This window comes from Pleuronectes platessa, chromosome 5 (genome assembly GCF_947347685.1).
Source record: "Pleuronectes platessa chromosome 5, fPlePla1.1, whole genome shotgun sequence".
In the NCBI taxonomy this organism is placed as follows: domain Eukaryota; kingdom Metazoa; phylum Chordata; class Actinopteri; order Pleuronectiformes; family Pleuronectidae; genus Pleuronectes; species Pleuronectes platessa.
The window spans coordinates 11,218,407-11,232,309 of record NC_070630.1 but is presented as its reverse complement, the minus strand read 5'-3'; the positions used below and the strand labels follow the sequence as shown (position 1 = coordinate 11,232,309).

The 13,903-nt window shown below is 40.1% G+C and overlaps 1 protein-coding gene across 2 annotated transcripts in view; it reads left to right on the top strand.

Moving 5' to 3' along the window:
* ppp1r37 (protein phosphatase 1, regulatory subunit 37) overlaps positions 1-13,903 on the top strand; it is a 42,580-nt gene that overhangs the window by 10,832 nt on the left and 17,845 nt on the right. For both annotated transcript variants that reach the window (XM_053422392.1, XM_053422391.1), the window contains exon 2: positions 7,207-7,304. In XM_053422392.1, the coding sequence (XP_053278367.1) occupies positions 7,207-7,304 (98 nt within the window). The remainder of the gene's footprint in view (positions 1-7,206; positions 7,305-13,903) is intronic.

Here is a 13,903-nt window from a genome sequence, read left to right as displayed (position 1 = left end):
TTGGAGGCATCAACACAATGCTGTACATTCACCGTCAATGGTGTGACGTCTTTGGTTACAGAACTGCCTTATGGTTCTGTTGCTCAACTTTTCATGCAGCAACATGACAGACAGACACCAGTCAATCAAATTGTGTTTTAAACAAACACTCAAGTACAGGTGCTAGCCAAATCATATTAATACTAAAAAGAGGCAGAGACAACTGACCAATATGATGTGTGTTTATCTGGTTGTGGATTTATTAACTTCTCTTTAGCATCGCATTGATACCTAGCGTGGTACTTTAGCACAAAAGCTGACTACATTGTGTTTTTCAAATATGAAACTGTGATTGTTGTCATTATGGCGATGGCGCCGGCACTGAGCATCAGGCACGCCCACTGTCGAGCATTAACAGATGTGAGTTCAGCGTGAACCTCTTAAGGAAATTACGTGTTTGTATAATATACTCTCAACTGCTAATGGGATGTACATGACATGAAAAAATGTTATGTTTAGTTAGACGGTTGTTCACTTAATATTAACGTAAGGGCCAGGTTATCTTCGAGAAGAAGAAGTCACTGTGATATGTTGTTTGACAATGTTTATAACTGATATGATCAGCCAGACAAGTCGGGGTGAAAAACTGCCTCAAACAGAGGGGATGTAATATTGTTTTAAATTGGAAATAACAGAGCACATTCACAGACAGTCTCTCCAGAAAGGCAGGTTTGGCTGTTGACATGAAAAGTGACAAATAGTTTTCAGGAATGGGAAAAAGAAATCCTGATAGAGCAACATCAAAATCTTTCCTCCTTTGCCAGAGTTTTACCGTTCCAAGATAAACCGTGACCTAACTATGAAAGAAGACGCACTGACACTCAGTTCTCTGCCCTGATCATATGTGCCTGTACTTGTTGAAGCTCCTCCAGTTGTTCAGCTAAAGCAATTGATTTATAATTTATGGAAGGTACATCTCCGTCATCGCTTGCAGTTTTTCCTCGCCCCAAGATACTGACTGTGCACTGTAACATGTATGAAACAAAGCCAGAACTTGTTAGTGAAGAGTTGAAACAGGCACCGTTTAGTGAAGAACTTTCGTTTCTGGTTTTATTGTACATTATGTGTTTGTGCTGCTCTAGACTGTAACAAACTCCAGCAAAATATATTGTGTGTGTTTTAGTGAAGTGACTTTGTTCCTTTACACCAGCCCACTGTTGATCCTATTCAAAATGGTTGCTTAAATCTGCAGCTCTAGAATTGAGGTCAAAAGCTCACCATCATTATTAATCATAAAGTCCACAGAGCTTGATTAACCTCTGTTGATCCGAGCCAACTAGATGCTGGTAAGTGTGATTTAATGTGTGTTGTTTCACAGTGGATGTGTTTGTTTGCATCATTAAACAAATGCACTCAGTCAGAGCAGAGATGGATAAGTTCCCTTCTCTCTTTAATCTCTCTTTCCACACCTGACATCTCGAGCAAGAGTGTGTTCAAAGCAGCAGCCCTGCCCTATCTACTTTTTTTATCCAGTAAAACATGAATATATGGTTTTTACTATTCAAGGATTGGTCAGAGAAAATTTAGGATAGTCCAATGTAGGGATGTCGGGATTAACAGATATAACGATAACTGCGATATCGCTAGTGCAGTGCAAAAAAGGAAATGTATTGCCCTGACAGCCTAATTAACAAGTGCTTAGTATATGTATTTTGACTCTGACTACTCAGGGTTGCTGTAGTCAGATCCTCCTGAGCTGTTCGGCTGTGATTTATTCAGGGATCATTGGAGCTAATGATTTTTCGGCAGTGTACTCTTACCGTCTTTCTTGACTCTATCATCAACTCAGTTCCTCCTCATAATGTGGTTTTTGAAGATGTTTGGAGCAGTTGTTTCCTCTCCCTTCATCCTCCCTCTCCTGTGTACATCTTCAGCACTCCCTCCATAAAGTCACAGCAGTATTGTAGAGAGTGCAATAAAACAAAGACGGTGCAAGCAGAAATTTAGGAAATGGCGGTAGCTCAGCTCTTAATGATACTGCGGCCCTGAACCGGCATTTCTGACTTCTATTAAATACACTTCTTGACTCCTGAGCAGCCCTTTGTTACTGGTTTCCTCCCTTTTATTCCACAATTTGGAATATCCTAATGTTTTTTTTGTTTTTTTTGCTAGTGTCAGCACACTGTGTTCTTCACTTTCGAATACAGTTGTTATAAATAATTTTTAATTTAAGTAAATGGACCTGTCTTCTTACTCGTTTTCCTTAAATACTGTGCAGTAAGCATAAGACCCTCCCCGAAAACCCACCGTCGCTTAGGAAGTGTTTACACACACACACACACACACACACACACACACACACACACACACACACACTCACACACAAATCCGCTGTACAGTCTCTATACAATAACACTTTTCCAAGGACACAGTGTTCACTGGAACACACTCACTGTTTAGTACAGTATTACAAGACTGCACTCTTACCTACCAGGAAGGAGAGCCATTAAGGTTAAATCCACAGAGCTGTGTTCAACTAGCTTTTTTAGGTAACACACGATTCATATATATTGTAACATTTGGGTGAAATGCATTAAAGGACGACTTTGCATTTAGTATTTAGAGCATAAAACTTGCTCTGTCTCTGTTTTCGTCGCTTACATAGTATGTCAGTCTCAGTGTCTCTTCCTACAGCCATAGTAATAATGGGTTTTGGTTTTTTAAAACCACATTAAAAATTGTCTCTGTTGTAGGTGCTCGCAAAGGGTCATGGGTAGCATGAACACAGCTGAATGGGTTTTAAAACTACAAGGTAGTTGCATGGATATCTCTTTCTCAAGGGAGACCTGGCCAAGACAGGCAGGAGCACAGATAAGAAGCAAAAAAAGCATGGATAAAAACGCAACCGAAAACAAGATCAGATTATGCACAAATTACTATTATTCAATTTTGGCATTGATCCAGACAAAGGGGACATTCCCACACTTTCAGTTGACATTGTAAGATGGCTTAGTGTTTTTTTCTTATTTTCTCAGAGAGTAATAAGTGGATCTTGATTAAAGGCACATTTAGGGGACAGAAATCAACAAGTGTGTGCAATTTGTTGCCGCTTGATTGAATTAAAAGGGACTGTTTTTTACTTGGCAGAGATGTGCACTCTACTGAGTGACATTCTAGTTCATATTGTGTTGCTGTGCCTGTATTTCCATCCCTAAAAAGTGTCTGTGTTTCTTCTAGGGCTGCATCAAAAAAATGTTTTCCTCATTTATTAATGGATTAATGTGGTGTATAAAACATCAGTTTTTAACAGATGCAATGCAAACCTAATCTTTTCTAGACATTACCTGAATGGACCTAAATCCACCAAGTCTCGATTGCAAAGGCTGTGTATTGTGTGTAATGTCTTGAGTGAACTGATGTGCAAACAGATAACAGGTAGAAACTGGCTGCCCTAGGTAGAATGCAAATACGATGCAATGACATCAAGAATATGTGAATGGGTATCTACCAGAGCTTTTCTCAATTTCGCACACTGACGACACAGCCCCAGGCATATATTTTGACCTTGGCTCATTAACAGCAGTGTTGTGCAGAATGTGGTGGCTGGCTAAGTTGTTCAGCAGTAATAAGACTGATGTTTGTTGTTTATTAAGACACGTGGTCTGGACTGGAGTAAAGCTTCAGTCCACCACTGTAAAAGCCAAGGGAGCTCCAAGGAGCAAAACCACAGCCTTGGTCAAAATTGTCCTTGGTTGCAGCTTTAATTACCAGTGCTTGCATCCGTGTTTCCGCACCAGTGATTCATATTTGGGCCCCTCTACAGTGGAGTGGGTATAACTGGTTGAGGAAGAAACATTTCATGGAGTTAGCAGCAATTAGCTCTACATCACAAAAAGGAAACAAAAGGAATGCATTCAAAACTGGCAGAAACATACAAAATTATTTGAATTCTTTTAAATATAAGATAATCAACACGTTTCTTTTCGTGACCAACAACCTTTTCAATCTCACAATGAATGAAATTGGACTTCTTGTTTTTTTTTTTCATTAGTTTCTTTAAAATTCCCAAAGAGTGGCGGAGCAGTCAGAGGTATTTATAAGTAAACACTCGACGAAGGGAGTGCGTGACCATTTATGGAAAACTTTGCCTTTTATATTTAGTTGTGCTCAGTGACTTGGATTTATGAAACAACGTTATGTGAATATAAAGCTTTACTTAGGCATATTACAGCCGTGTGCTTTCAGGGTTTAGTCTAGAATGGATGGATGGATGTTGACAGTCAGCATATCCTCATGAAATCAAGTTTGCGTGGGCACATCTATATACAGTATGTACCAGGGGACCAGCTTCATGATGAAGAGGACCAATTTCCGTTCTGGTGGCTCTTTTGGTCGGAAAATAAGTGATGAGGATGTGTTGTGGCCTTTATCACTTTATTCATGTGGCACTGGCGCGCTCTTTCATTAAGTTAAACACGTACACCATTACTTCAGGCCCACCACAGTATTAGTCTCCAGTAGTAATTTTCCATCCTATTTTTACTTGAGTGATTTCCATTGAAACAGTGACTAACACAGTTGGTCAGATTTGCGTGGCTGCTCATGCAAGTAGCAAACTGCCTTTTTGTCCCAACAGCAAGTTATTCATTCTGCCCTGTGCTTATACAAACATTCAATCCAGCAAGATCTGTTCACTGCTGGTGCAGCTACATGCCAGCCCAGACACGTCCTATACCTTAGCATAATTATACCTCAGCAGAGTGAGATCTGTGACGTTGGATCTCTCTGCGTGCAGCCTGACTCTCCTGCTGCACTTGAGGTTGTGTGCAGTGTTTCCTAAAAACTACCCCGACTTCCTATAAACTACCCAGACTGTGATGGTCCACTTCTCATAATAAGATAAAAGGTCTATAGGAGTTTCGTGCTGCTGCTTCATTGTAGAGTGTAGCTCTCTGCACCACTGTCTATCTCTCTCTCTCTCTCTCTCTCTCTCTCTCTCTCTCTCTCTCTCTCTCTCTCTCTCTCTCTCTCTCTCTCTCTCTCTCTCGAACACACTGACCCGACTGTCGTTGAGGCGGTGGACCTTCAAAACATCGATAATGTTTAATTCGCTTGATGTGACAGCTGCTGCTTGGAGTAGACACTTTCAATTCATAGCTGCAGCGTCAGACTAAATATTGATAAAGAGTGACTGATACACAAAATTATTCAAATCGTTTTTATGATTTTAAAAATGTAAACTATCGGTGGTGCTGGTAGGTCTGCGCCCAGTGCTACACAGGAAATAAATCCAGCTTCCAGTGGAGCTCTCATCAAGCCAGCACCTTTTGCCTTCAGTTAGCCATTGCATAATTTTCTCTTTTCTACATTGTCCACACACAAACACTATTGATGCCTTTGACTAAACACGCTCCAGCCAAGGTTTAATTTATTTGCACAATAAATGGTATTCTTTAGTGATATTTTGAGTTTTTGCCTTTTTTGTCATGTGCTATGAGCTTGGTATTGACAAGTCACAGGGCAAATTAGATAGTCTGTATAAAAGGGATGATGCTGATGATTCTGGAGTGCTGTCATGCTAACTCTAAGACAGACGGAATGGGTCGGAGCCTAGGATATACGCCAGCTGTGTTTGGTTCAGTGTCAGCATCAACTTTGCAAATTGAGGGGTCTTCTTGCTAGCAATATAGAAGATCTCTGAGACTTTTTCTAGTGGTACTGAAGATTTGCTTTGTTGCTGTGTTTGTCTGAAAACACCACACACCTTGAAAAGGAGGAGCAGCTGTTAAAAAAGATTTGTTTAACTTGCATTATGAGGACAATGTTTGCGGTTAAAATGTCAGACAACAAGCTGAAAAAGATGATAACTATTCTTAAGTTAATTAGCAGATTATTTTGGGTGATAGACTTAAAAGAAAAGGAAAATTAACGTGAATGGTCGTGTTTTAAATTGTACAATGATATGAATTTGACCACCTTCTCACTGCTGCACAAAGTCAGATTCACACTTAAACAGCAGCCCCGTGTGTTAGCACAGCACTGATAGCACTGCAGGATTGGCTCTGTCTGCAGCAGCATAACATGCAACTCTAAATGTTTTTATCCATCTATTTATTTCCATATACATAGGATCTAAATAAGTCTTATTATTTTAATTTTAATATAGTAATATTTCTGAATTCCTTCAATAATGTGGGATTTTTTTCTTCAATGATTTTGATGTTATTTTTCATTTTCTCTCGCTTCATGAGTGCTTCCCTTCATCACAGCAGACTCTTTCATCCAGAATCATTGGTTTGAATGTTTCCAAATCACCTGACTGGAGTTAGCCCCGCAACAGCCTGGAATGGCAGCGCGCGCACACACACACACACACACACACACACACACACACACACACACACACACACACACACACACACACACACACACACACACAAACACACAAAGAACAATGCCTCCATTTTCCTCACTTAAGTAGGGGAGCCCTTACAGGGGTTACAATTTCTTATCTTCTCTGTCAGGACAGGGCCCCCCAGGGTAGACACACAGGATAGTCTTAAAAGAGACCTGTTTACGACTGTGTCTCAGTCCTCGTCTTTATTATGCTGATAATTTACTGAGACTAACTGCAGAATCAGCATCAGAGCATCAAAATCAAAATCAAAATCCAAAATTTATGCTGAGTAACCTCTGTTCATTTCCGATGTTTTATCTGTTTGCTTTGCAAATGGGAGCTGTTAGAACCACCGTTTCAATTTGTCGCACTAGTGTCACCCCACCTTCATGAGCAAGTGACCTGTGAGTGAACTGCAGAGCCAACCAAATAAAAAGGGATCAGTTACCACAATGATTAAACAGTATACACCAGCAAGCCATCAGACCATAGCCTCTCTAGATTAAAAGCATTTTGCATGTATTTCAGGCTCATATTCCAACTCAACACAATTTTTTTAAGTGGTACTTTTGAATGTCACAGTTGTTGGAACGGTAGAGAGCCTCTCATAATTCCATCAAAATCCTCCTGATCATGCTATCTAAATATTAAGTATTAACAAATATCAGGCTATATTAAATGACTCATAAAAATGCGATTGGATATACCTGGTTTCATTTTCTCACTCAGTCTTTTTTTGTGTTTGTTTTTTTTCCCCTCGAGGAAAAAGTGTGCGTAAAGAAACAACGCAATAAAATAAATCGTAATCCCCTTATTCTTCTGTTTTTCAGCTCAGAATGTGACTGTGGAGGAGATCATTTCTTCCTACAAGCAGACCTGTCAGAAACTCAACTGTAAACCTGTACCCAAAGTGCTCAAACAGATACAGGTAAGCCCACCTGAAACTAACTTCAGAAATTCTGTATGTTTTTTCCCTTTTTCTCTGAGGAAATGCTGAAATACAGAGAACAATTTAAAAAAAAAAGGTGATGAATGAGAAATTCCATTTAAACCTTAAATGATGCCACTTCTTGTGAACGTTACAACCCCCTCTTGTGTCTCTGGGCAGAAAGGAAAGCCATCACAACTCCAGCCCGCTGAGCTCCTGCTTTTTAGCCCTTTTCTCACAAGTTTTAGGTGGCGGGTTCCCTTTACCGCAGATTTTGTGATCCCTGACACTGCTGTCATTAAACTATCAATGGTTGCTTTTTAATGGTAAAATAGGGATTTGCATACCAAATATTCTCCATCAAGCAAAAGAGCGGTCACAAGGAGATATTATCTGACCAGGTTTTCACCCAAACAGTCAAAATGTAATTGAGTTTTGGAACCTTTAATAAAGTTGTGTTTTTTGTAAAGACGTTCAACCACGTTTTTACGTTAAAGAATCTGTTCAGACGGTATCAAATACATAAAAAGATCTGTCCAAGTCAGAAACAACTGTACATCCGAGCTTTCTCTGTAAGCTAATCACACACATTTAGGCTTTTCTATGTGATCTCCTTGTGATAACTAAGGCAGTATTTTCTTTTTACTTCAATTTTTTGAACCTCCACTGAAACCATTGTGAGCCCTCTGGCCACAACATATATTATCTATTAGGTCTCATTACATCATAATATTTACTAAAAACTGATCTTAAATGAAAATGTATGCAACAAAAATATATCTCCAATCTTGTCTCTGGGTTAGAGAAGAGTGACCTTTTAGTGATCGTTTAAAACTACATAACAGCAGAAATTGTTTTGAGGACGGTGACATGTACATACTGTACATTGCAAGTTTAAAGCAACTGCGATAAAAATAACTGTATACTTATAAGTCACAAGGCTATACGTAAATACAGTGCCTTGCATAAGTATTCACCCCCTTTGGACTTTTCTACATTTTGTCATGGTATAACCACAGATTAAAATTTATTTCATCGTGAGTTTATGTAATGGACCAACACAAAATAGTGCATCATTTGGAAGTGGGGGGAAATATTACATGAATTTCACAATTATTTACAAATAAAAATCTGAAAAGTGTTGAGTGCATATGTATTCACCCCCTTTACTGTGAAACCTCTAACAAAGATCTGGTGCGACCAATTGCATTCACAAGTCACATTTGCAAGTCACATAATTAGTAAATAGGGTCCACCTGTCTGCAATTTAATCTCAGTATAAATACACCTGTTCTGTGACGGACTCAGAGTTTGTTGGAGATCATTACTGAACAAACAGCATCATGAAGACCAAGGAGCTCACCAAACAGGTCAGGGATTAAGTTGTGGAGAAATATGAAGCAGGGTTAGGTTATAAAAAAATATCCAGAGCTTTGAACATCTCTCTGAGCACCATAAAATCCATCATAAGAAAATGGAAAGAATATGGCACAACCGCAAACCTACCAAGAGGAGGCCGTCCACCCAAACTGAAGAGTCGGACAAGGAGAAAATTAATCAGAGAAGCAACCAGGAGGCCCATGGTTACTCTGGAGAAGTTGCAGAGATCCACAGCTGAGGTGGGAGAATCTGTCCACAGGACAACTATTAGTCGTCTACTCCACAAATCTGGCCTTTATGGAAGAGTGGCAAGAAGAAAGCCATTGTAGAAAGGGATCCATAAAAAATCCCGTTTGGAGTTTGCCAGAAGCCATGTGGGAGACACAGCAAACATGTGGAAGAAGGTGCTCTGGTCAGATGAGACCAAAATTGAACTTTTTGGCCTCAATGCAAAACGCTATGTGTGGCGAAAACCCAACACTGCCCATCACCCTGAGCACACCATCCCAACAGTGAAACATGGTGGTGGTAGCATCATGCTGTGGGGATGCTTCTCTTCAGCAGGTACAGGGAAACTGGTCAGAATAGAGGGAAAGATGGATGGAGCCAAATACAGGGAAATCCTTGAAGAAAATCTGATGCAGTCTGCAAAAGACTTGAGACTGGGGCGGAGGTTCATCTTCCAGCAGGACAATGACCCTAAACATACAGCCAGAGCTACAAAGGAATGGTTTGGATTAAAGAATGTTAATGTCTTAAAATGGCCCAGTCAAAGCCCAGACCTCAATCCAATAGAGAATCTATGGCAAGACTTGAAGATTGCGGTTCACAGACGGTCTCCATCCAATCTGACTGAGCTTCATCTTTTTTGCCAAGAAGAATGGACAAACCTTTCCATCTCTAGATGTGCAAAGCTGGTAGAGACATACCCCAAAAGACTTGCAGCTGTAATTGCAGCGAAAGGGGGTTCTACCAAGTATTGACACAGGGGGGTGAATACTTATGCACCCAACAGATGTCAACTTTTTTGTTCTCATTATTGTTTGTGTCACAATAAAATTTATTTTGCACCTCCAAAGTACTATGCATGTTTTGTTGATCAAACGGGAAAAAGTTTATTTAAGTCTATTTGAATTCCAGTTAGTAACAGTACATAATGGGAAAAAGTCCAAGGGGGGTGAATACTTATGCAAGGCACTGTATACACAACCATAGGAACTCGTGGCAGCCCTGGGCCACATTGTCTAGCAGCCTGTTCGCTGTCAGGAGTTCCCGGTAAAGCGCCACCTAAAAGTATTATGTTTGCAATGCGGAGAACAGAAGGAGGGTGAAATATGGACCAGGCAGAGGGGGAAAAAAGTAATTTCTCGAGAAAATATAAATTCCTGTTCACTTACCACCCAGTCTAGAAACCTGAGACTATAGGACTGCGCTTTATGTGTATCAAATATAAAGAGGCCTGTTAGCAGATTTCTGGTTTCTTGTTTCCCTGTGGGCTGAGTGAATTGGTGTTTGTCTTTTCTTGGGATAAAAGAAATGTTCATCGGTGACAAAAGGGCCATATAATTGTTTTGGGGCGGTTTCACAATGCAGATTAAAGCAATATGTTTCACGTGATGGTCTGTCAATAAGACATCATATTAACTAACACTGGGAGTGTTTGTTCTTCTGGTTGGTAAGTAAAGACCCCAGCAGTTACTAGATATGTATGACCTAAACATTTCTTCTTGGACCTTATAGGGCTATTGCTTATGTTGTGTAAACCGTTAAGGACCTCTGTACGTCATGACATTTATTCATGTGTGTAAAATGATCAACACGCTCTAATCAGAGTAATGTCACAGCCCCAAGTTAAGTTACATTTTAAGAATAGTGTGTATGCCTGTCTGCCCATCTACAAACCAGTTCCCACCTTGTCATACTAACAGGACAGAGGAGTTGGTGGTGCTAAGCTTTGCAGCAGAGACACATTAGTGCTTTCTCTTGTTTGTTCTGTCGCTCAGTCGCTGCAGCACACGCTCATAAAACCTTAACAGGGCCTCTCTGCTGAAGCTGTGCACATTTGTACCTGCAGGTGTGTGTCTCCATGTGCGTGCGAGTGATGATGTTGCAGGAAAGTGAGCCACAGCTGGAAGCGCATTTGTGATTCGAAACTCTCCGCAAAAGAAATCCCCACACGCTTGGTCAGCTGATAGAGAGAAGTCCTGTTAACATCTCAACTACTTGTGGAAATGCACATCATTGTGTTAAGCTGCTGCTGCGGGTTTTATTTAGTTCAAGGCTCTGGGTACATTTCCACTGAGAGTGACTGGTCTCCATCGTCTTCACTCTTTCCCTCCTTCATTTTTTGCTCTTTTTTTGTTTTTGTATTGCTCATCGCTGTTGATGTTTGGCCTCTTTCCATCCCTCCCATCTACTTTCGTCTTTTGGTTCACTACACCTCCCCCCGCTCATTTCTGCTTAGTCATCCTTGCAGTACCCAGCCTCATAAACAAGCCGGTCAGACCAAATGGTAGGACAGTGATAGAGGGTTTAGCTAGAGGAGCCCGGCCCAACACTGGTGTTTCCTCTTTCACTCTAAATGCTTTCTTTATTAAGTCCGACTGCACTGTACATGTGGCGACCTGCCAGGGCTCCTACAGTTTTTGTACATTTCTGGACAGTTGTTTGTGTGTCTGTTTATAAGGGTCGCTATTTAGCAGCTGCATGTTGAATGTCTGCCCTGCGCTGACTCCCTCCGGAGTCTTAAGACCTGGACACTTGTTAGCCTTGTGTCACATTTCTGCCCCTGCAGATCCCCGGGGGTAAAGTGGTTTCCCCTATTATGCAATGTCTTGCACGCAAATAGGGTGTACTTGCTTTCTGTGGATATTCAGTAATATGTTCTCCTTAAAGGCTGCGGGTGGATCATATTCTAAAGGGAGTATACAGTGAAGGCTTTGTGAAATCCACATGTACATCAACATGGGCTGTGGTCCTGCAGTTATGATATGAAAACACAGATATATTGTGCTGTGTTTTAGGGAGGTCATAAAGAGGTCATGTAAGCTCCGGACACCAACATCTTTTGACATAACAGACAATCAACAAAAGATTTAAAGGCCTTTCCTAAGTTATGCAGCTTTCTTTCACCAAATTTGGAGAAACACAACTAATTTCACCCTTTGTTTCCCCTATCTTTATTCAAGAGTCTTTATTGAGAGTAGGACTTGCAGGACTGCTCCACATTCACTCCCGCCCTCCATGCCTTTTATTATATGTACTTCCCTTCTTAAAATCGATTCAAGCGCGCATTTTGAGCACAAGCAAAGCCAATATATGCACAAGCAAGGGATATTTGAGTGTGAGCGCAGGGTTAAGAGTAAAGCCTTACAAAATCTTAACCCGAAACCAATAAGTCCTTCTCTCAAGTAGTAAAACCACCGTCTTTAGTTTAGATAGGAAAGTAATCCCATAATAAGTAGGTATTTCTATTGAGATTACAATGGATTTACAGGTAACTTGATCAACACCAATATCAAAGTAAGCAAGAAGAAAAGGAAACAAATAGGTCACTGATGAAGCACCATGCCCTTAAGTAATCCTTCGCATTTTTGTGTTTGACTATGGTCCATTCAAAGTAACATTGATACAACAAGGCTTTGTGGTGATTCATTTGAACTGAAATGTTCATTTTTTCTCGTCTTGATAACAGAAGTTTCTGTTCAGTCGAACATCTGTCCTTTTCTCAGTGTGTGTGGCTGCCAACACATAATCTGGACATCCTGGATACTATTCCTTGCCTGCTGTTTGTATTCTGAATTATTTTTTCGGGTTGTCCAATACGTTTTGGCACATTTTTTCATATGGACTCAAATGGCAAAAGGAGGTGCAATGATTTTACAGATGTCGGTGGATCCAACCGCTTAATTCAGACTGAGCTGTAGAATTTTAATGACAGGAAGGTTTTCTCTCCACCTGTTCTCTCTGATAGGGAAAGTCGGATATCGTTAAAGATAGGGTCATAGGAAATTATACTTGCAGAAGGTCAGTGGACCACAAGACTGTGATTCTGAACTGTTCAAATGTAAAATGCACTTACACAACATGGCAAACACAGCATTTAATGAAAAAAAGGGTCTTTTCCTTACAATAGAAAGACTGAGTGTAAGCGTTTTTGCAGAAGGAACATTGGCTGCCTTGTTTATTTATAGCAAGACAATGAATGTCTTCATTTAAGGAACTGTAATGAAGCTTGATTACATAAAACATGCTTCTGATTAAAATGATTTGATAATAAAAATTGATTTCTCCCATTGTGAAGTTAAAAGAAAAGTTTGTTTAAAATAGAGCAGTACATGTTTGCTACATTTTTTTTGTTTTATGCCCTTTTAGATGAAAAATATTCAGCTAACTACATTACAGAAGTATCAAATCATTATTTAAGGCCAGAATCAAAACGTCTAGATGTAAAACATTAAAATATGTGTTCAAAAAGTTGATATGAACTTCAAGTATGTGTATAGAACACTCTTTATTTTATTCAACAATTGTAACAGTCTTATTTTTGGTCTGTTGATAATCCTTATATGGTAAACATTGTCTTTCCAATCTGTCAGAGAGGTATTTACACTGTTATTCTCACTGACAGTGCCCCAGTTAATTGTAGGTGAAAATTGACTTGCTGTTAAATGTTGTATTATGCCTTTGTTTTCACAGTCAATACCATCTGGATGATGAAGAACAACTTCATTAAGAATCACATATCACAAATTAAATCCTAACTTAAATGAATGATTCAGTCTGTTTCACAATTATCTTCATAACTCCTTGGTTTCATAGGGTTTTCCTGCTTTTTGGTTCAAAATAATTGTGATTTGAAGTCATATCGCCCAGCCCTATGTTTGGGATATGTTCAGTCGTGTAGGAGTTGTGGTGACCCTCAGTACAACTAAACCAGCATCCAAATGTTCAGCCGCACACACACAGGCACGCAGGAAGACAGAGGTCATGTAGTTCATGCTGAATGGTATGGGCAGCCAACAGGAGAGGGATTTGCTGGTACATAGTTTTGAGGGCAGCACTCGGTATGTTGTCGTGTTTGTGTGGGTGCTTTTTTTTACCAGGGTGAAGGGCTTCCCACCTTTTTGATCTGTAACCCTAACCCTGAGTTATCAGGCTACATCCCAGGATGGATGACCTGGTCAGGTTGAACACACACTGAAAGCCCCACATGATCA